Consider the following 25052-nt stretch of genomic DNA (forward strand, 5'->3'; position numbering starts at 1 on the left):
AACACACTGTAATACCTGGAACAATACCAACAGAACACACTGTAAACCTGGAACAATACCCATAGAACACACTGTAATACCTGGAACACCACCCACAGAACACTGTAATACCTGGAACAACACACTATAATACCTGGAACAATACCCACAGAACACACTGTAATACCTGGAACAATACCCACAGAACACACTATAATACCTGGAACAACACCCACAGAACACACTATAATACCTGGAACAACACTCACAGAACACACTATAATACCTGGAACAACACCCACAGAACACTGGAATACCTGGAACAATACCCACAGAACACTGTAATACCTGGAACAATCCCCACAGAACACTGTAATACCTGGAACATTACCCACAGAACACTGTAATACCTGGAACATTACCCACAGAACAAACTGTAATACCTGGAACAACACACTGTATACCTGGAACAATACCCACAGAACACACTGTAATACCTGTAACAACACCCACAGAACACTGTAATACCTGGAACATTACCCACAGAACACTGTAATACCTGGAACATTACCCACAGAACACACTGTAATACCTGGAACAATACCCACAGAACACTGTAATACCTTGAACAATACCCACAGAACACTGTAATTAATACCTGGAACAATACACACAGAACACTGTAATACCTTGAACAACACACTATAATACTTGGAACAATAGCCACAGAACACTGTAATACCTGGAACAATAGCCACAGAACACTGTAATACCTGGAACAACACACTGTAATACCTGGAACAATACCCACAGAACACTATAATTCCTGGAACAATACTTACAGAACATACTATAATACCTGGAACAACACCCACAGAACACACTGTAATACCTGGAACAACACCCACAGAACACTGTAATACCTGGAACAATACCCACAGAACACTGTAATACCTGGAACATTACCCACATAACACACTGTAATACCTGGAACAATACCCACAGAACACACTGTAATACCTGGAACAACACCCACAGAACACTGTAATACCTGGAACAATACCCACAGAACACTGTAATACCTGGAACATCACTCACAGAACACACTGTAATACCTGGAACAATACCCACAGAACACTGTAATACCTGGAACAATACCCACAGAACACACTATAATACCTGGAACAATACCCACAGAACACTGTAATACCTGGAACAACACCCACAGAACACACTATAATACCTGGAACAATACCCACAGAACACTATAATACCTGGAACACAACCCACAGAACACACTATAATACCTGGAACAACACCCACAGAACACACTATAATACCTGGAACAACATCCACAGAACACTGTAATACCTGGAACAACACCCACAGAACACTGTAAAAGCTGGGACAATACCCACAGAACACTATAATTCCTGGAACAATACTTACAGAACAGACTATAATACCTTGAACAACACTCACAGAACACACTGTAATACCTGGAACAACACCCACAGAACACTGTAATACCTGGAACAATACCCACAGAACACTATAATACCTGGAACAACACCCACAGAACACACTGTAAAACCTGGAACAATACCCACAGAACACACTGTAATACTTGGAACAACACCCACAGAACACACTGTAATACCTGGAACAATACCCACAGAACACAATGTAATACCTGGAACAATACCCACAGAACACTGTAATACCTGGAACAATACCCACAGAACACACTATAATACCTGGAACAATACTCACAGAACACACTGTAATACCTGGAACAACACCCACAGAACACTGTAATACCTGGAACAATACCCACAGAACACTGTAATACCTGGAACATTACCCACATAACACACTGTAATACCTGGAACAATACCCACAGAACACACTGTAATACCTGGAACAATACCCACAGAACACTGTAATACCTTGAACAATACCCACAGAACACTGTAATACCTGGAACAATACCCACAGAACACTGTAATACCTGGAACAACACACTGTTATACCTGGAACAATACCCACAGAACACTATAATACCTGGAACACAACCCACAGAACACACTATAATACCTGGAACAACACCCACAGAACACACTATAATACCTGGAACAACATCCACAGAACACTGTAATACCTGGAACAACACCCACAGAACACTGTAAAAGCTGGGACAATACCCACAGAACACTATAATTCCTGGAACAATACTTACAGAACAGACTATAATACCTTGAACAACACTCACAGAACACACTGTAATACCTGGAACAACACCCACAGAACACTGTAATACCTGGAACAATACCCACAGAACACTATAAAACCTGGAACAACACCCACAGAACACACTGTAAAACCTGGAACAATACCCACAGAACACACTGTAATACTTGGAACAACACCCACAGAACACACTGTAATACCTGGAACAATACCCACAGAACACAATGTAATACCTGGAACAATACCCACAGAACACTGTAATACCTGGAACAATACCCACAGAACACACTATAATACCTGGAACAATACTCACAGAACACACTGTAATACCTGGAACAACACCCACAGAACACTGTAATACCTGGAACAATACCCACAGAACACTGTAATACCTGGAACATTACCCACATAACACACTGTAATACCTGGAACAATACCCACAGAACACACTGTAATACCTGGAACAATACCCACAGAACACTGTAATACCTTGAACAATACCCACAGAACACTGTAATACCTGGAACAATACCCACAGAACACACTGTAATACCTGGAACAATACCCACAGAACACTGTAATACCTGGAACAACACACTGTTATACCTGGAACAATACCCACAGAACACTGTAATACCTGGAACAATACCCACAGAACACTGTAATACCTGGAACACCACCCACAGAACACTGTAATTCCTGGAACAATACCCACAGAACACACTGTAATACCTGGAACAATACCCACAGAACACAGTGTAATACCTGGAACATTACCCACAGAACACTGTAACACCTGGAACAATACCCACAGAACACACTGTAATACCTGGAACACCACCCACAGAACACTGTAATACCTGGAACAACACACAATAATACCTGGAACAATACCCACAGAACACACTGTAATACCTGGAACAATACCTGCAGAACACACTATAATACCTGGAACAATACCCACAGAACACACTATAATACCTGGAACAACACCCACAGAACACTGTAATACCTGGAACAATACCCACAGAACACTGTAATACCTGGAACATTACACACAGAACACTGTAATACCTGGAACAATACCCACAGAACACACTGTAATACCTGGAACACCACCCACAGAACACTGTAATACCTTGAACAACACACTATAATACGTGGAACAATACCTACACAACACTGTAATACCTGGAACAATACCCACAGAACGCTGTAATACCTGGAACAACACCCACAGAACACTGTAATACCTGGAACAACACCCACAGAACACTGTAATACCTGGAACAATACCCACAGAAAACTGTAGTACCTGGAACAATACCCACAGAACACTGTAATACCTGGTTCATTACCCACAGAACACTGTAATACCTGGAACAATACCCACAGAACACACTATAATACCTGGAACAATACCCACAGAACACTGCAATACCTGGAACAACACCCACAGAACACACTATAATACCTGGAACAATACCCACAGAACACTATAATACCTGGAACACCACCCACAGAACACACTATAATACCTGCAACAACACCCACAGAACACACTATAATACCTGGAACAACACCCACAGAACACTGTAATACCTGGTACAACACCCACAGAACACTGTAATACCTGGGACAATACCCACAGAACACTATAAAACTTGGAACAATACTTACAGAACACACTGTAATACCTGGAACAACACCCACAGAACACACTGTAATACCTGGAACAACACCCACAGAACACTGTAATACCTGGAACAATACCCACAGAACACTATAATACCTGGAACAACACCCACAGAACACACTGTAATACCTGGAACAACAATGTAATACCTGGAACAATACCCACAGAACACACTGTAATACCTGGAACAATACCCACAGAACACTATAATACCTGGAACAACACCCACAGAACACACTGTAATACCTGGAACAACAATGTAATACCTGGAACAATACCCACAGAACACACTGTAATACCTGGAACAATACCCACAGAACACTATAATACCTGGAACAACACCCACAGAACACTGTAATACCTGGAACAACTGCCACAGAACGCTGTAATACCTGGAACAATACCCACAGAACACACTGTAATACCTGGAACAATACCCACAGAACACACTGTAATACCTGGAACAATACCCACAGAACACACTGTAATACCTGGAACATTACCCACAGAACACTGTAATACCTGGAACATTACCCAAAAAACAAACTGTAATACCTGGAACAACACACTGTATACCTGGAACAATACCCACAGAACACACTGTAATACCTGGAACAATACCCACAGAACACTACAATACCTGGAACAATACCCACAGAACACTACAATACCTGGAACAATACCCACAGAACACTACAATACCTGGAACAACACCCACAGAACACTGTAATACCTGGAACAACTGCCACAGAACGCTGTACTACCTGGAACAATACCCACAGAACACACTCTAATGCCTGGAACAATACCCACAGAACACTGTAATACCTGGAACAACACCCACAGAACACTGTACTACCTGGAACAACACCCACAGAACACTGTACTACCTGGAACAATACCCAAAGAGCACACTGTAATACCTGGAACAATACCCACAGAACACTGTAATACCTGGAACAACACACTGTAATACCTGGAACAATACCCACAGAACACTATAATACCTGGAACAATACCCACAGAACACTGTAATACCTGGAACATTACCCACAGAACACTGTAATAACTGGAACATTACCCACAGAACACTGTACTACCTGGAACAATACCCACAGAACACACTGTAATACCATGAACAATACCCACAGAACACTGTAATACCTGGAACATTACCCACAGAACACACTGTAATACCTGGAACAACAATGTAATACCTGGAACAATACCCACAGAACACACTGTAATACCTGGAACAATTCCCACAGAACACTATAATACCTGGAACAACACCCACAGAACACTGTAATACCTGGTACAACACCCACAGAACACTGTAATACCTGGGACAATACCCACAGAACACTATAAAACTTGGAACAATACTTACAGAACACACTGTAATACCTGGAACAACACCCACAGAACACACTGTAATACCTGGAACAACACCCACAGAACACTGTAATACCTGGAACAATACCCACAGAACACTATAATACCTGGAACAACACCCACAGAACACACTGCAATACCTGGAACAACACCCACAGAACACACTGTAATACCTGGAACAACACCCACAGAACACACTGTAATACCTGGAAAAATACCCACAGAACACTGTAATACCTGGGACAATACCCACAGAACACTGTAATACCTGGAACAACACACTGTAATACCTGGAACAATACCCACAGAACACTATAATTCCTGGAACAATACTTACAGAACAGACTATAATACCTGGAACAACACCCACAGAACACACTGTAATACCTGGAACAACACCCACAGAACACTGTAATACCTGGAAGAATACCCACAGAACACACTGTAATACCTGTAACAACACCCACAGAACACTGTAATACCTGGAACATTACCCACAGAACACTGTAATACCTGGAACATTACCCACAGAACACACTGTAATACCTGGAACAATACCCACAGAACACTGTAATACCTTGAACAATACCCACAGAACACTGTAATTAATACCTGGAACAATACACACAGAACACTGTAATACCTTGAACAACACACTATAATACTTGGAACAATAGCCACAGAACACTGTAATACCTGGAACAATAGCCACAGAACACTGTAATACCTGGAACAACACACTGTAATACCTGGAACAATACCCACAGAACACTATAATTCCTGGAACAATACTTACAGAACATACTATAATACCTGGAACAACACCCACAGAACACACTGTAATACCTGGAACAACACCCACAGAACACTGTAATACCTGGAACAATACCCACAGAACACTGTAATACCTGGAACATTACCCACATAACACACTGTAATACCTGGAACAATACCCACAGAACACACTGTAATACCTGGAACAACACCCACAGAACACTGTAATACCTGGAACAATACCCACAGAACACTGTAATACCTGGAACATCACTCACAGAACACACTGTAATACCTGGAACAATACCCACAGAACACTGTAATACCTGGAACAATACCCACAGAACACACTATAATACCTGGAACAATACCCACAGAACACTGTAATACCTGGAACAACACCCACAGAACACACTATAATACCTGGAACAATACCCACAGAACACTATAATACCTGGAACACAACCCACAGAACACACTATAATACCTGGAACAACACCCACAGAACACACTATAATACCTGGAACAACATCCACAGAACACTGTAATACCTGGAACAACACCCACAGAACACTGTAAAAGCTGGGACAATACCCACAGAACACTATAATTCCTGGAACAATACTTACAGAACAGACTATAATACCTTGAACAACACTCACAGAACACACTGTAATACCTGGAACAACACCCACAGAACACTGTAATACCTGGAACAATACCCACAGAACACTATAATACCTGGAACAACACCCACAGAACACACTGTAAAACCTGGAACAATACCCACAGAACACACTGTAATACTTGGAACAACACCCACAGAACACACTGTAATACCTGGAACAATACCCACAGAACACAATGTAATACCTGGAACAATACCCACAGAACACTGTAATACCTGGAACAATACCCACAGAACACACTATAATACCTGGAACAATACTCACAGAACACACTGTAATACCTGGAACAACACCCACAGAACACTGTAATACCTGGAACAATACCCACAGAACACTGTAATACCTGGAACATTACCCACATAACACACTGTAATACCTGGAACAATACCCACAGAACACACTGTAATACCTGGAACAATACCCACAGAACACTGTAATACCTTGAACAATACCCACAGAACACTGTAATACCTGGAACAATACCCACAGAACACTGTAATACCTGGAACAACACACTGTTATACCTGGAACAATACCCACAGAACACTATAATACCTGGAACACAACCCACAGAACACACTATAATACCTGGAACAACACCCACAGAACACACTATAATACCTGGAACAACATCCACAGAACACTGTAATACCTGGAACAACACCCACAGAACACTGTAAAAGCTGGGACAATACCCACAGAACACTATAATTCCTGGAACAATACTTACAGAACAGACTATAATACCTTGAACAACACTCACAGAACACACTGTAATACCTGGAACAACACCCACAGAACACTGTAATACCTGGAACAATACCCACAGAACACTATAAAACCTGGAACAACACCCACAGAACACACTGTAAAACCTGGAACAATACCCACAGAACACACTGTAATACTTGGAACAACACCCACAGAACACACTGTAATACCTGGAACAATACCCACAGAACACAATGTAATACCTGGAACAATACCCACAGAACACTGTAATACCTGGAACAATACCCACAGAACACACTATAATACCTGGAACAATACTCACAGAACACACTGTAATACCTGGAACAACACCCACAGAACACTGTAATACCTGGAACAATACCCACAGAACACTGTAATACCTGGAACATTACCCACATAACACACTGTAATACCTGGAACAATACCCACAGAACACACTGTAATACCTGGAACAATACCCACAGAACACTGTAATACCTTGAACAATACCCACAGAACACTGTAATACCTGGAACAATACCCACAGAACACACTGTAATACCTGGAACAATACCCACAGAACACTGTAATACCTGGAACAACACACTGTTATACCTGGAACAATACCCACAGAACACTGTAATACCTGGAACAATACCCACAGAACACTGTAATACCTGGAACACCACCCACAGAACACGTGTAATATCCTGGAACAATACCCACAGAACACACTGTAACTACCTGGAACAATACCCACAGAACACACTGTAATACCTGGAACACCACCCACAGAACACTGTAATACCTGGAACAACACACAATAATACCTGGAACAATACCCACAGAACACACTGTAATACCTGGAACAATACCTGCAGAACACACTATAATACCTGGAACAATACCCACAGAACACACTATAATACCTGGAACAACACCCACAGAACACTGTAATACCTGGAACAATACCCACAGAACACTGTAATACCTGGAACATTACACACAGAACACTGTAATACCTGGAACAATACCCACAGAACACACTGTAATACCTGGAACACCACCCACAGAACACTGTAATACCTTGAACAACACACTATAATACGTGGAACAATACCTACACAACACTGTAATACCTGGAACAATACCCACAGAACGCTGTAATACCTGGAACAACACCCACAGAACACTGTAATACCTGGAACAACACCCACAGAACACTGTAATACCTGGAACAATACCCACAGAAAACTGTAGTACCTGGAACAATACCCACAGAACACTGTAATACCTGGTTCATTACCCACAGAACACTGTAATACCTGGAACAATACCCACAGAACACACTATAATACCTGGAACAATACCCACAGAACACTGCAATACCTGGAACAACACCCACAGAACACACTATAATACCTGGAACAATACCCACAGAACACTATAATACCTGGAACACCACCCACAGAACACACTATAATACCTGCAACAACACCCACAGAACACACTATAATACCTGGAACAACACCCACAGAACACTGTAATACCTGGTACAACACCCACAGAACACTGTAATACCTGGGACAATACCCACAGAACACTATAAAACTTGGAACAATACTTACAGAACACACTGTAATACCTGGAACAACACCCACAGAACACACTGTAATACCTGGAACAACACCCACAGAACACTGTAATACCTGGAACAATACCCACAGAACACTATAATACCTGGAACAACACCCACAGAACACACTGCAATACCTGGAACAACACCCACAGAACACACTGTAATACCTGGAACAACACCCACAGAACACACTGTAATACCTGGAAAAATACCCACAGAACACTGTAATACCTGGGACAATACCCACAGAACACTGTAATACCTGGAACAACACACTGTAATACCTGGAACAATACCCACAGAACACTATAATTCCTGGAACAATACTTACAGAACAGACTATAATACCTGGAACAACACCCACAGAACACACTGTAATACCTGGAACAACACCCACAGAACACTGTAATACCTGGAAGAATACCCAGAGAACACTATAATACCTGGAACAACACCCACAGAACACACTGTAATACCTGGAACAATACCCACAGAACACACTGTAATACCTGGAACAATACCCACAGAACACACTGTAATACCTGGAACAATACCCACAGAACACTGTAATACCTGGAACAATACCCACAGAACACTGTAATACCTTGAACAATACCCACAGAACACTGTAATACCTGGAACAATACCCACAGAACACACTGTAATACCTGGAACAATACCCACAGAACACTGTAATACCTGGAACAATACCCACAGAACACTGTAGTACCTGGAACAACACACTGTTATACCTGGAACAATACCCACAGAACACTGTAATACCTGGAACAATACCCACAGAACACTGTAATACCTGGAACACCACCCACACAACACTGTAATACCTGGAACAATACCCACAGAACACTGTAATACCTTGAACAACACCCACAGAACACTGTAATTCCTGGAACAATACCCACAGAACACACTGTAATACCTGGAACAATACCCACAGAACACACTGTAATATCTGGAACATTACCCACAGAACACTGTAACAATACCCACAGAACACACTAATACCTGGAACACCACCCACAGAACACTGTAATACCTGGAACAACACACTATAATACCTGGAACAATATCCACAGAACACACTAATACCTGGAACAATACCCACAGAACACACTATAATACCTGGAACAATACCCACAGAACACTGTAATACCTGGAACAATACCCACAGAACACACTGTAATACCTGGAACATTACCCACAGAACACACTGTAATACCTGGAACATTACCCACAGAACACACTGTAATACCTGGAACATTACCCACAGAACACACTGTAATACCTGGAACAATACCCACAGAATACTGTAATACCTGGAACAACACCCACAGAACACTGTAATACCTGGAACAATACCCACAGAACACTTTAATACCTGGAACAATACCCACAGAACACTGTAATACCTGGAACAATACCCACAGAACACACTGTAATACCTGGAACACCACCCACAGAACACTGTAATACCTTGAACAACACACTATAATACCTGGAACAATACCCACAGAACACTGTAATACCTGGAACAATACCCACAGAACATTGTAATACCTGGAACAACACCCACAGAACACTGTAATACCTGGAACAACACCCACAGAACACTGTAATACCTGGAACAATACCCACAGAACACTGTAATACCTGGAACAATACCCACAGAACACTGTAATACCTGGAACATTACCCACAGAACACACTGTAATACCTGGAACAATACCCACAGAACACTGTAATACCTGGAACAATACCCACAGAACACTGTAATACCTGGAACAATACCCACAGAACACAAAAAACTATCATTGATTCCAGTCTACAGAGAGAAGGGCGATTCCAGTCTACAGAGAGGAGGGCGATTCCAGTCTACAGAGAGGAGGGCGATTCCAGTCTACAGAGAGGAGGGCGATTCCAGTCTACAGAGAGGAGGGCGATTCCAGTCTACAGAGAGGAGGGCGATTCCAGTCTACAGAGAGGAGGGCGATTCCAGTCTACAGAGAGGAGGGCAATTCCAGTCTGCAGAGAGGAGTGCGATTCCAGTCTACAGTCTGACATTAATTAGTTTGGATCAGTCACAGAGTGAAGGTCGACCCAGCCGTAGAACTTCACATAGCAGGGTGATTTCCTGTTTCACAGACATCAGCACAACTCAAATCTGTCACGACTCCAAGCACTACAGTTTGTCTCACCTCTCGACCAGCTGCTTGTATCTGGGGATCTCTCTGGCGTACAACAGCTTGTTCACTGGAGAGTCCTGCAGGTCAACAAAACCACCGGCATCACTACACGTGTTAATATGGATTATAAAATACAAGACTCCTTTTCCTTAACCGGTTCTCACAGGCTAAAGTTGTCCGGACAGACCTGATGAGAAACGACAAGAGCTAAGAATCTGAATCAATATCGTTGTATTGTTGATGACTGATTTCTCCCTACTGTATTCTGAAAAAACCATCAATAAATATCACACATTCAAGATGTTGAAACTTGGGTATTATTAATAATAAACAAAATATATATACAAAATAAAGTTTTTCTAGAGAGGAGAGAGACAAGTGTTTCTGACCCGTCCGACTTTGTGTTCGGTGGTGGTGCAGGAGTCGATGAACGTCTGAGCGATGACAGAGAGGACGGCGTCCACGCTGTCCGTCACCTGGACATCAAATACGAACTGAGGATTCTTCAAAATGTTCACCCAGAACCTCAGAGGCAGGCTGGGAGGGAACACAAACACTATTCTTACTGAAAGGACATAGAACATATTTTTAAAAACAATATCACATTTGTTCAGTCGTTGATCACGGACATAGTGAGTTCGTTATTTAGGATGCGAGGTGATCAGTCAGTTTGCTCTGTCACCGATCGCAATCTTTCAACCGTCGAAAATCAAATTTCTCTCTGCAGTGTACTTTTAACATAGAAGAGGAGGGAAGAGTTTCATTTCATTGAATTGTATTTAAAATGTATAGAAGGATAAAAACCAATAACCAGGACAAGTGACAAACTGACCTATTGGTCTTCCAGATGTGCACGGTATCGGGGTCGTCGATGCCGTGTTTTTCTGCCATGTCATCCAGGAAGTCAAAGAAGAAACGCACAGCAATAGGAGGAGGGCGCTTGGTGTTGAGGATGGCTACGAACACATCGTCTACAAACTTCTGCAGCGTCCCCTAGAGAGGAGAGAGACAACGTCCTTTATACACACAGCTAGGTGTATACTATACCATCTGCAGCGTCCCCTAGAGAGGACAGAGACAACGTCCTCTAGACACACAGCTAGGTGTATACTATACCATCTGCAGCGTCCCCTAGAGAGGACAGAGACAACGTCCTCTAGACACACAGCTAGGTGTATACTATACCATCTGCAGCGCCTTCAGGAAGTACTCATACCCTTTGACTTACTACACATTGTGTTACAGCCTGACTGCTCATGAATTTGAATTATTTTATAACTCTGCCATTTTTAAAGTCACGCCCCCTCCGTCCTTGACTTTTTATAAATCAGTCTATATAACACACCAGTCTATATAACACACCAGTCTATATAACACACCAGTCTATATAACACACCAGTCTATATAACACACTGTCTAAATCAGTCTATATAACACACCAGTCTATATAACACACTGTCTAAATCAGTCTGTATAACACACTGTCTAAATCAGTCTATAACACACCAGTCTATATAACACAACAGTCTATATAACACACTGTCTAAATCAGTCTATAACACACCAGTCTACATAACACACCAGTCTATATAACACACTGTCTAAATCAGTATATATAACACACCAGTCTATATAACACACTGTCTAAATCAGTCTATATAACACACTGTCTAAACCAGTCTATAACCACACTGTCTAAATCAGTCTATATAACACACCAGTCTATATAACACACCAGTCTATATAACACACTGTCTACATCAGTCTATATAATACACCAGTCTACATAACACACTGTCTAAATCAGTCTATATAACACACCAGTCTATATAACACACTGTCTAAATCAGTCTATATAACACACCAGTCTATATAACAAACCAGTCTATATAACACACCAGTCTATATAACAAACCAGTCTATATAACACACCAGTCTATATAACACACTGCCTAAATCAGTCTATATAACATACCAGTCTATATAACACACCAGTCTACATAACACACCAGTCTACATAACACACCAGTCTATATAACACACTGTCTACATCAGTCTATATAATACACCAGTCTATATAACACACTGTCTAAATCAGTCTATATAACACACCAGTCTATATAACACACTGTCTAAATCAGTCTATATAACACACCAGTCTATATAACAAACCAGTCTATATAACACACCAGTCTATATAACAAACCAGTCTATATAACACACCAGTCTATATAACACACTGCCTAAATCAGTCTATATAACATACCAGTCTATATAACACACCAGTCTATATAACACACTGTCTAAATCAGTCTATATAACACACCAGTCTATATAACAAACCAGTCTATATAACACACCAGTCTATATAACACACTGTCTAAATCAGTCTATATAACACACCAGTCTATATAACACACTGTCTAAATCAGTCTATATAACATACCAGTCTATATAACACACCAGTCTATATAACACACCAGTCTATATAACACACTGTCCTAAATCAGTCTATATAACACACTGTCCTAAATCAGTCTATATAACACACTGTCTAAATCAGTCTATATAACACACTGTCTTAATCAGTCTATATAACACACTGTGTAAATCAGTCTATATAACATACCAGTCTATATAACACACCAGTCTATATAACACACTGTCTAAATCAGTCTATATAACATACCAGTGTGTATAACACACTAGTTTATATAACACACTGTCTAAATCAGTCTATAACACACCAATCTATATAACACACCAGTCTATACACTGTCTGAATCAGTCTATATAACACACTGTCTAAATCAGTCTATATAATACACCAGTCTATATAACACACTGTCTGAATCAGTCTGTATAACCACACTGTCTAAATAAGTCTATATAACACACCAGTCTATATAATACACCAGTCTATATAACACACTGTCTAAATCAGTCTATATAACATACTGTCTAAATCAGTCTATATAACACACCAGTCTATATAACACACTGTCTAAATCAGTCTATATAACACACCAGTCTATATAACACACTGTCTAAATCAGTCTATATAACACACCGTCTAAATCAGTCTATATAACACACCAGTCTATATAACACACTGTCTAAATCAGTCTATGACACACCAGTCTATATAACACACTGTCTAAATCAGTCTATAACACACCAGTCTATATAACACACCAGTCTATATAACACACTGTCTAAATCAGTCTATAACACACCAGTCTATATAACACACTGTCTAAATCAGTCTATATAACAAACCAGTCTATATAACACACTGTCTAAATCAGTCTATAACACACCAGTCTATAACACACCAGTCTATATAACACACCAGTCTATATAACACATCATTGTTAGAATCTTAATATCACAAACAGAAATGAAATTAATTATAACCAGTTTTAAGAAGGCATGTCATTTTTTAAAATGGTTTTACCCCATTGCCTCTCCTTCTCCCCACAGTAGGGCCCGCTCCCCTCCTCCTCCCTACAGTAGGGCCCGCTCCCCTCCTCCTCCCTACAGTAGGGCCCGCTCCCCTCCTCCTCCCTACAGTAGGGCCCGTTCCCCTCCTTCTCCCGACAGCAGGGCCCGCTCCCCTCCTCCTCCCGACAGTAGGGCCCGTTCCCCTCCTCCTCCCGACAGTAGGGCCTGCTCCCCTCCTTCTCCCGACAGTAGGGCCTGCTCCCCTCCTTCTCCCAACAGTAGGGCCTGCCCCCCTCCTTCTCCCTACAGTAGGGCCCGCTCCCCTCCTTCTCCCGACAGTAGGGCCCGCTCCCCTCCTCCTCCCGACAGTAGGGCCCGCTCCCCTCCTTTTCCCAACAGTAGGGCCTGCTCCCCTCCTTCTCCCGACAGTAGGGCCTGCTCCCCTCCTTCTCCAGACAGTAGGGCCCGCTCCCCTCCTTCTCCCTACAGTAGGGCCTGCTCCCCTCCTTCTCCCAACAGTAGGCCCTGCTCCCCTCCTTCTCCCTACAGTTGGGCCTGCTCCCCTCCTTCTCCCAACAGTAGGGCCTGCCCCCCTCCTTCTCCCTACAGTAGGGCCCGCTCCCCTCCTTCTCCCAACAGTAGGGCCTGCTCCCCTCCTTCTCCCGACAGTAGGGCCTGCTCCCCTCCTTCTCCAGACAGTAGGGCCCGCTCCCCTCCTTCTCCCTACAGTAGGGCCTGCTCCCCTCCTTCTCCCAACAGTAGGCCCTGCTCCCCTCCTTCTCCCTACAGTTGGGCCTGCTCCCCTCCTTCTCCCTACAGTAGGGCCTGCTCCCCTCCTTCTCCAGACAGTAGGCTCTGCTCCCCTCCTTCTCCCTACAGTAGGGCCTGCTCCCCTCCTTCTCCCAACAGTAGGCCCTGCTCCCCTCCTTCTCCCTACAGTTGGGCCTTCTCCCCTCCTCTCTACAGTAGGGCCTGCTCCCCTCCTTCTCCCAACAGTAGGGCCTGCTCCCCTCCTTCTCCCAACATTAGGGCCTGCTCCCCTCCTTCTCCCAACAGTAGGGCCAGCTCCCCTCCTTCTCCCAACAGTAGGGCCTGCTCCCCTCCTTCTCCCAACAGTAGGACCTGCTCCCCTCCTTCTCCCAACAGTAGGGCCTGCTCCCCTCCTTCTCCCTACAGTAGGGCCTGCTCCCAACAGTAGGGCCTGCTCCCCTCCTTCTTCCTACAGTAGGGCATGCTCCCCTCCTTCTCCCTACAGTAGGACCTGCTCCCCTCCTTCTCCCAACAGTAGGGCCTGCTCCCCTCCTTCTCCCAACAGTAGGGCCTGCTCCCCTCCTTCTCCCAACAGTAGGGCCTGCTCCCCTCCTTCTCCCAACAGTAGGGCCTGCTCCCCTCCTTCTCCCAACAGTAGGGCCTGCTCCCCTCCTTCTTCCAACAGTAAGGCCTGCTCCCCTCCTCCTCCCGACAGTAGAGCCCGTTCCCCTCCTCCTCCCGACAGTAGGGCCCACTCCCCTCTTTCTCCAGACACTAGGGCCCGCTCCCCTCCTCCTCCCGACAGTAGGGCCCGTTTCCCGCCTCCTCCCGACAGTAGGGCCCATTCCCCTCCTCCTCCAGACAGTAGGGCCTGCTTCCCTCCTTCTCCAGACAGTAGGGCCTGCTCCCCTCCTTCTCCAGACAGTAGGGCCTGCTCCCCTCCTTCTCCAGACACTAGGGCCTACTCCCCTCCTTCTCCAGACAGTAGGGCCTAATCCCCTCCTTCTCCCAACAGTAGGGCCTGCTCTCCTCCTTCTTCCAACAGTAGGGCCCGCTCCCCTCCTCCTCCCGACAGTAGGGCCCGCTCCCCTCCTTCTCCCGACAGTAGGGCCCGCTCCCCTCCTTCTCCCGACAGTAGGGCCCGCTCCCCTCCTTCTCCCGACAGTAGGGCCCGCTCCCCTCCTCCTCCCGACAGTAGGGCCCGTTCCCCTCCTCCTCCCGACAGTAGGGCCCGTTCCCCTCCTCCTCCCGACAGTAGGGCCCGTTCCCCTCCTCCTCCCGACAGTAGGGCCCGTTCCCCTCCTCCTCCCGACAGTAGGGCCCGTTCCCCTCCTCCTCCCGACAGTAGGGCCCGTTCCCCTCCTCCTCCCGACAGTAGGGCCCGTTTCCCGCCTCCTCCCGACAGTAGGGCCTGCTCCCCTCCTTCTCCAGACAGTAGGGCCTGCTCCCCTCCTTCTCCAGACAGTAGGGCCTGCTCCCCTCCTTCTCCAGACAGTAGGGCCTGCTCCCCTCCTTCTCCAGACAGTAGGGCCTGCTCCCCTCCTTCTCCAGACAGTAGGGCCTGCTCCCCTCCTTCTCCAGACAGTAGGGCCTGCTCCCCTCCTTCTCCAGACAGTAGGGCCTGCTCCCCTCCTTCTCCAGACAGTAGGGCCTGCTCCCCTCCTTCTCCAGACAGTAGGGCCTGCTCCCCTCCTTCTCCAGACAGTAGGGCCTGCTCCCCTCCTTCTCCCGACAGTAGGGCCTACTCCCCTCCTTCTCCAACAGTAGGGCCCGCTCCCCTCCTCCTCCCAACAGTAGGGCCTGCTCCCCTCCTTCTCCAACAGTAGGGCCCGCTCCCCTCCTCCTCCCGACAGTAGGGCCCGCTCCCCTCCTCCTCCCGACAGTAGGGCCTGCTCCCCTCCTCCTCCCGACAGTAGGGCCTGCTCCCCTCCTCCTCCCGACAGTAGGGCATTCATTTCACATTTCCACAAACTTCGAAGTGTTTCCTTTCAAATGGTACCAAGAATATGCATATCCTTGCTTCAGGTCCTGAGCTACAAGCAGTTAGATTTGGGTATGTCATTTTAGGTGAAAATTGAAAAAAAGGGTCCGATCCTTTTTATTAATTACACTTTGGATGGTGTATCACTACACCCAGTCACTACAAAGATACAGGCGTCCTTCCTAACTCAGTTGACGGAGAGGAAGGAAACCGCTCAGGGATTTCACCATGAGGCCAATGGTGACTTTAAAACAGTTAGAGTTTAAGGCCTGTGATGGGAGAAAACTGAGGATGAATCAGCAACATTGTAGTTACTCCACAATATTAACCTAAATGACAGAGTGAAAGAAGGAAGCCTGTACAGAATACAAATATTCCAAAACATACCTCCTGTTTGCAACAAGGCACTAAAGTAATACTGCAAAAAAATGTGGCAAAGCAATTCAGTTTTTGTCCTGAATACAAAGTGTTGTTGGATTTGCCCCAAACATGAGTACCACTCTTCATATTTTCAAGCATGGTGGTGTCTGCATCATGTTATGGGTATGCTTGTCATCGGCAAGGACTAACAATACTAACAATACTAATGATATGCACTCTGGTATAACCTGAAAGCGTTCTCTCTCTCTCTGTGTGTGTGTGTGTGTGTGTGTGTGTGTGTGTGTGTGTGTGTGTATGTGTGTGTGTGTGTGTGTGTGTGTGTGTGTGTGTGTGTGTGTGTGTGTGTGTGTGTGTGTGCATGTTTGTGTGTGTACCTACCTTCATCGATAGTAGACGTGTAAGGTAGATCTCTGGAATGGCCTTGGCCCTCTCCCTCTCTCTCACGCTGCTGTGTTTGGGAATCTCTGGTTCCTCGCTGGACTTCACCAGGTGCCACAGCCTCAGCCCCTCCTCCCCCTCCAACATGGGCATCTCTACGGAGTACACAGAGGGACACACTTCCAGTTCCAGAGAGGGAGAGACAGGGTAAATCTGAAAATACTACCAAGGGGAACAGGGTACCACTACAGAGGGACACACAGGGTAACATAGTACCACTATAAATAGAAGGACACACAGGGTAACAGGGTACCACTATAGATGGACACACAGGGTAACATGGTACCACTATAGAGGGACACACAGGGTAACAGGGTACAACTACAGAGGGACACACAGGGTAACAGGGTACCACTATAGATAGAGGGATAACAGGCTATATAGTAGTTTAACAGGTTCTACAGTAGTATAACAGGTTCTATAGTAGTATAACAAGTTCTATAGTAGTATAACAGGTTCTACAGTAGTATAACAGGTTCTACAGTAGTATAACAGGTTCTACAGTAGTATAACAGGTTCTACAGTAGTATAACAGGTTCTATAGTAGTATAACAAGTTCTACAGTAGTATAACAGGTTCTACAGTAGTACAACAGGTTCTACAGTAGTATAACAGGTTCTATAGTAGTATAACAGGTTCTATAGTAGTATAACAGGTTCTATAGTAGTATAACAGGTTCTATAGTAGTATAACAGGATCTACAGTAGTATAACAGGATCTACAGTAGTATAACAGGTTCTACAGTAGTATAACAAGTCCTACAGTAGTATAACAGGTTCTACAGTAGTATAACAGGTTCTATAGCAGTATAACAGGTTCTATAGTAGTATAACAGGTTCTATAGTAGTATAACAGGATCTACAGTAGTATAACAGGTTCTATAGTAGTATAACAGGATCTACAGTAGTATAACAGGTTGAATAGTAGTATAACAGTATCTACAGTAGTATAACAGGTTCTATAGTAATATAACAGGATCTAAAGTAGTATAACAGGTTCTATAGTTTAACAGGTTCTACAGTAGTATAACAGGCCTCGGTCAGGCAGTAGTATAACAGGTTCTATAGTAGTATAACAGGTTCTATAGTAGTATAACAGGTTCTATAGTAGTATAACAGGTTCTATAGTAGTATAACAGGTTCTATAGTAGTATAACAGGTTCTACAGTAGTATAACAGGTTCTACAGTAGAATAACAGGTTCTAAAGTAGTATAACAGGTTCTACAGTAGTATAACATGTTCTATAGTTTAACAGGTTCTACAGTAGTATAACGGTTATATAGTAGTATAACAGGTTCTACAATAGTATAACAGGCTCTACAGTAGTATAACAGGCTCTACAGTAGTATAAAAGGCTCTACAGTAGTATAACAGGTTCTATAGTAGTATAACAGGTTCTACAGTAGTATAACAGGTTCTACAGTAGTATAACAGGTTCTACAGTAGTATAACAGGTTCTACAGTAGAATAACAGGTTCTATAGTAGTATAACAGGTTCTACAGTAGTATAACATGTTCTATAGTTTAACAGGTTCTACAGTAGTATAACGGTTATATAGTAGTATAACAGGTTCTACAGTAGTATAACAGGCTCTACAGTAGTATAACAGGCTCTACAGTAGTATAACAGGCTCTACAGTAGTATAAAAGGTTATATAGTAGTATAACAGGTTCTATAGTAGTATAACAGGTTCTATTGTAGTATAACAGGTTCTATTGTAGTATAACAGGCTCTATAGTAGTATAACAGGCTCTATAGTAGTATAACAGGCTCTACAGTAGTATAATAGGCTCTACAGTAGCATAACAGGTTCTACAGTTGTATATCAGGTTCTACAGTAGTATAACAGGTTCTAGAGTAGAACAACAGTTTCCATAGTAGTATAACAGGTTCTATAGTAGTATAACAGCTTCTACAGTAGTATAACAGGTTCTACAGTAGTATAACAGGTTCTATAGTACTATAACAGGTTCTATAGTAGTATAACAGGTTCTATAGTAGTATAAAGGGTTCTAGAGTAGTATATCAGGTTCTATAGTAGTTTAACAGGTTCTACAGTAGTATAACAGGTTCTACAGTAGTATAACAGGTTCTACAGTAGTATAACAGGTTCTACAGTAGTATACCAGGTTCTACAGCAGTATAACAGGCTCTACAGTAGTATAACAGGTTCTACAGTAGTATAACAGGTTCTATAGTAATATAACAGGATCTACAGTAGTATAACAGGTTCTATAGTTTAACAGGTTCTACAGTAGTATAACAGGCTCTACAGTAGTATAACAGGTTCTATAGTAGTATAACAGGTTCTATAGTAGTATAACAGGTTCTATAGTAGTATAACAGGTTCTATAGTAGTATATCAGGTTCTATAGTAGTATAACAGGTTCTATAGTAGTATAACAGGTTTTATAGTAGTATAACAGGTTCTATAGTAGTATAACAGGTTCTATAGTAGTATAACAGGATCTACAGCAGTATAACAGGTTCTATAGTAGTATAACAGGTTCTACAGTAGTATTAAAGGTTCTATAGTAGTATAACAGGTTCTACAGTAGTATACCAGGTTCTATAGTAGTATAACAGGTTCAGTATCTACAGTAGTATAACAGGTTCTATAGTATATACAGGTCTAAGTAGTATAACAGGTTCTATAGTTAACAGGCTCATAGTAAACAGGCTCTACAGTAGTATAACAGGTTCTATAGTAGTATAGCAGGTTCTATAGTAGTATAACAGGTTCTACAGTAGTATAACAGGCTCTATAGTAGTTAACAGGTTCTATAGTAGTATAACAGGTTCTATAGTAGTATAACAGGTTCTATAGTAGTATAACAGGTTCTATAGTAGTATAACAGGTTCTATAGTAGTATAACAGGTTCTACAGTAGTATAACAGGTTCTACAGTAGTATAACAGGTTCTACAGTAGTATAACAGGTTCTACAGTAGAATAACAGGTTCTATAGTAGTATAACAGGTTCTACAGTAGTATAACATGTTCTATAGTTTAACAGGTTACTATAGTAGTATAACAGGTTCTACTAGTAGTATAACAGGCTCTACAGTAGTATAACAGGCTCTACAGTAGTATAAAAGGTTCTATAGTAGTATAACAGGTTCTATAGTAGTATAACAGGTTCTATTGTAGTATAACAGGTTCTATTGTAGTATAACAGGCTCTATAGTAGTATAACAGGCTCTACAGTAGTATAACAGGCTCTACAGTAGTATAACAGGCTCTACAGTAGTATAACAGGTTCTACAGTTGTATATCAGGTTCTACAGTAGTATAACAGGTTCTAGAGTAGTACAACAGTTTCCATAGTAGTATAACAGGTTCTATAGTAGTATAACAGGTTCTACAGTAGTATAACAGGTTCTACAGTAGTATAACAGGTTCTATAGTAGTATAACAGGTTCTATAGTAGTATAACAGGTTCTATAGTAGTATAACAGGTTCTATAGTAGTATAACAGGTTCTACAGTAGTTTAACAGGTTCTACAGTAGTATAACAGGTTCTACAGTAGTATAACAGGTTCTACAGTAGTATAACAGGTTCTACAGTAGTATACCAGGTTCTACAGTAGTATAACAGGTTCTACAGTAGTATACCAGGTTCTACAGCAGTATAACAGGCTCTACAGTAGTATAACAGGTTCTACAGTAGTATAACAGGTTCTATAGTATAACAGGTTCTATAGTATAACAGGTTCTAAGTAGTATAACAGGTTCTACAGTAGTATAACAGGTTCTATAGTAGTATAACAGGATCTACAGTAGTATAACAGGTTCTATAGTAGTATAACAGGTTCTACAGTAGTATAACAGGTTCTATAGTAGTATAACAGGTTCTACAGTAGTATAACAGGTTCTACAGTAGTATAACAGGTTCTATAGTAGTATAACAGGTTCTATAGTAGTATAACAGGTTCTACAGTAGTATAACAGGTTCTATAGTAGTATAACAGGTTCTACAGTAGTATAACAGGTTCTATAGTAGTATAACAGGTTCTATAGTAGTATAACAGGTTCTACAGTAGTATAACAGGATCTACAGTAGTATAACAGGTTCTATAGTAGTATAACAGGTTCTACAGTAGTATAACAGGTTCTACAGTAGTATAACAGGTTCTATAGTAGTATAACAGGTTCTACAGTAGTATAACAGGTTCTATAGTTTAACAGGTTCTATAGTAGTATAACAGGTTCTATAGTAGTATAACAGGCTCTACAGTAGTATAACAGGTTCTATAGTAGTATAGCAGGTTCTACAGTAGTATAACAGGTTCTACAGTAGTATAACAGGCTCTACAGTAGTATAACAGGTTCTACAGTAGTATAACAGGTTCTACAGTAGTATAACAGGTTCTATAGTAGTATAACAGGTTCTACAGTAGTATAACAGGTTCTATAGTAGTATAACAGGTTTTACAGTAGTATAACAGGTTCTATAGTAGTATAACAGGTTCTACAGTAGTATAACAGGTTCTACAGTAGTATAACAGGTTCTACAGTAGTATAACAGGTTCTATAGTAGTATAACAGGTTCTACAGTAGTATAACAGGTTCTATAGTAGTATAACAGGATCTACAGTAGTATAACAGGTTCTATAGTAGTATAACAGGTTCTACAGTAGTATAACAGGTTCTATAGTAGTATAACAGGTTCTACAGTAGTATAACAGGTTCTATAGTAGTAACAGGTTCTATAGTAGTATAACAGGTTCTATAGTAGTATAACAGGCTCTACAGTAGTATAACAGGTTCTATAGTAGTATAGCAGGTTCTATAGTAGTATAACAGGTTCTACAGTAGTATAACAGGTTCTATAGTAGTTAACAGGTTCTACAGTAGTATAACAGGTTCTACAGTAGTATAACAGGTTCTATAGTAGTATAACAGGATCTACAGTAGTATAACAGGTTCTACAGTAGTATAACAGGATCTACAGTAGTATAACAGGATCTACAGTAGTATAACAGGTTCTACAGTAGTATAACAGGATCTACAGTAGTATAACAGGTTCTATAGTAATATAACAGGATCTACAGTAGTATAACAGGTTCTATAGTTTAACAGGTTCTACAGTAGTATAACAGGCTCTACAGTAGTATAACAGGTTCTATAGTAGTATAACAGGTTCTATAGTAATATAACAGGATCTACAGTAGTATAACAGGTTCTATAGTTTAACAGGTTCTACAGTAGTATAACATGCTCTACAGTAGTATAACAGGTTCTATAGTAGTATAACAGGTTCTACAGAAGTATTCCAGGTTCTACAGCAGTATAACAGGCTCTACAGTAGTATAACAGGTTCTACAGTAGTATAACAGGTTCTATAGTATAACAGGTTCTATAGTAGTATAACAGGATCTATAGTAGTATAACAGGATCTACAGTAGTATAACAGGATCTATAGTAGTATAACAGGTTATATAGTAGTATAACAGGTTCTACAGTAGTATAACAGGTTCTACAGTAGTATAACAGGTTTTATAGTAGTATAACAGGTTCTACAGTAGTATAACAGGTTCTACAGTAGTATAACAGGTTATACAGTAGTATAACAGGTTCTACAGTAGTATAACAGGTTCTACAGTAGTAAAACAGGTTCTACAGTAGTATAACAGGCTCTACAGTAGTATAACAGGCTCTACAGTATAACAGGCTCTACGATAGTAAAACAGGTTCTACAGTAGTATAACAGGTTCTACAGTAGTATAACAGGTTCTACAGTAGTATAACAGGCTCTATAGTAGTATAACAGGTTCTATAGTAGTATAACAGGCTCTACAGTAGTATAACAGGTTCTATAGTAGTATAAGCAGGTCTCTACTAGTAGTTTAACAGGTTCTATAGTAGTAGAACATGTTCTAAAGTAGTATAACAGGTTCTATCGTAGTATAACAGGTTCTATAGTAGTATAACAGGTTCTATAGTATTATCACAGGTTCTATAGTAGTATAACAGGTTCTATAGTAGTATAACAGGTTCTATAGTAGTATAACAGGTTCTATAGTAGTATAACAGGTTCTATAGTAGTATAACAGGTTCTACAGTAGTATAACAGGTTCTATAGTAGTATAACAGGTTCTACAGTAGTATAACAGGTTCTATAGTATAACAGGTTCTATAGTAGTATAACAGGTTCTATAGTAGTATAACAGGCTCTACAGTAGTATAACAGGTTCTATAGTAGTATAGCAGGTTCTATAGTAGTATAACAGGTTCTACAGTAGTATAACAGGCTCTATAGTTTAACAGGTTCTACAGTAGTATAACAGGTTCTACAGTAGTATAACAGGTTCTATAGTTTAACAGGTTCTACAGTAGTATAACAGGTTCTATAGTAGTATAACAGGTTCTACAGTAGTATAACAGGTTATACAGTAGTATAACAGGTTCTACAGTAGTATACCACGTTCTACAGCAGTATAACAGGCTCTACAGTAGTATAACAGGTTCTACAGTAGTATAACAGGTTCTATAGTATAATAGGTTCTATAGTATAATAGGTTCTATAGTATAACAGGTTCTATAGTAGTATAACAGGTTCTACAGTAGTATAACAGGATCTATAGTAGTATAACAGGTTCTACAGTAGTATAACAGGTTCTACAGTAGTATAACAGGTTCTACAGTAGTATAACAGGTTCTACAGTAGTATAACAGGTTCTACAGTAGTATAACAGGT

The 25052-nt window shown here is 41.7% G+C and overlaps 1 protein-coding gene across 1 annotated transcript in view; it reads right to left on the bottom strand.

Annotated features, from left to right (window-relative positions):
• The window catches only part of LOC106593983 (plexin-B3-like), a 157743-nt gene extending 138951 nt beyond the window's left edge, over positions 1-18792 (bottom strand). The window contains exons 1-4 of the mRNA XM_045692794.2: positions 18293-18792; positions 12191-12351; positions 11748-11895; positions 11371-11435 (exon numbers count right to left, since the gene is read on the bottom strand). Of these exons, the coding sequence (XP_045548750.1) occupies positions 11371-11435; positions 11748-11895; positions 12191-12351; positions 18293-18445 (527 nt within the window). The 5' untranslated portion in view covers positions 18446-18792. The remainder of the gene's footprint in view (positions 1-11370; positions 11436-11747; positions 11896-12190; positions 12352-18292) is intronic.
• Positions 18793-25052: the final 6260 nt, after the last annotated feature.

This window comes from Salmo salar, chromosome 13 (assembly GCF_965601325.2).
Source record: "Salmo salar chromosome 13, fSalSal1, whole genome shotgun sequence".
In the NCBI taxonomy this organism is placed as follows: domain Eukaryota; kingdom Metazoa; phylum Chordata; class Actinopteri; order Salmoniformes; family Salmonidae; genus Salmo; species Salmo salar.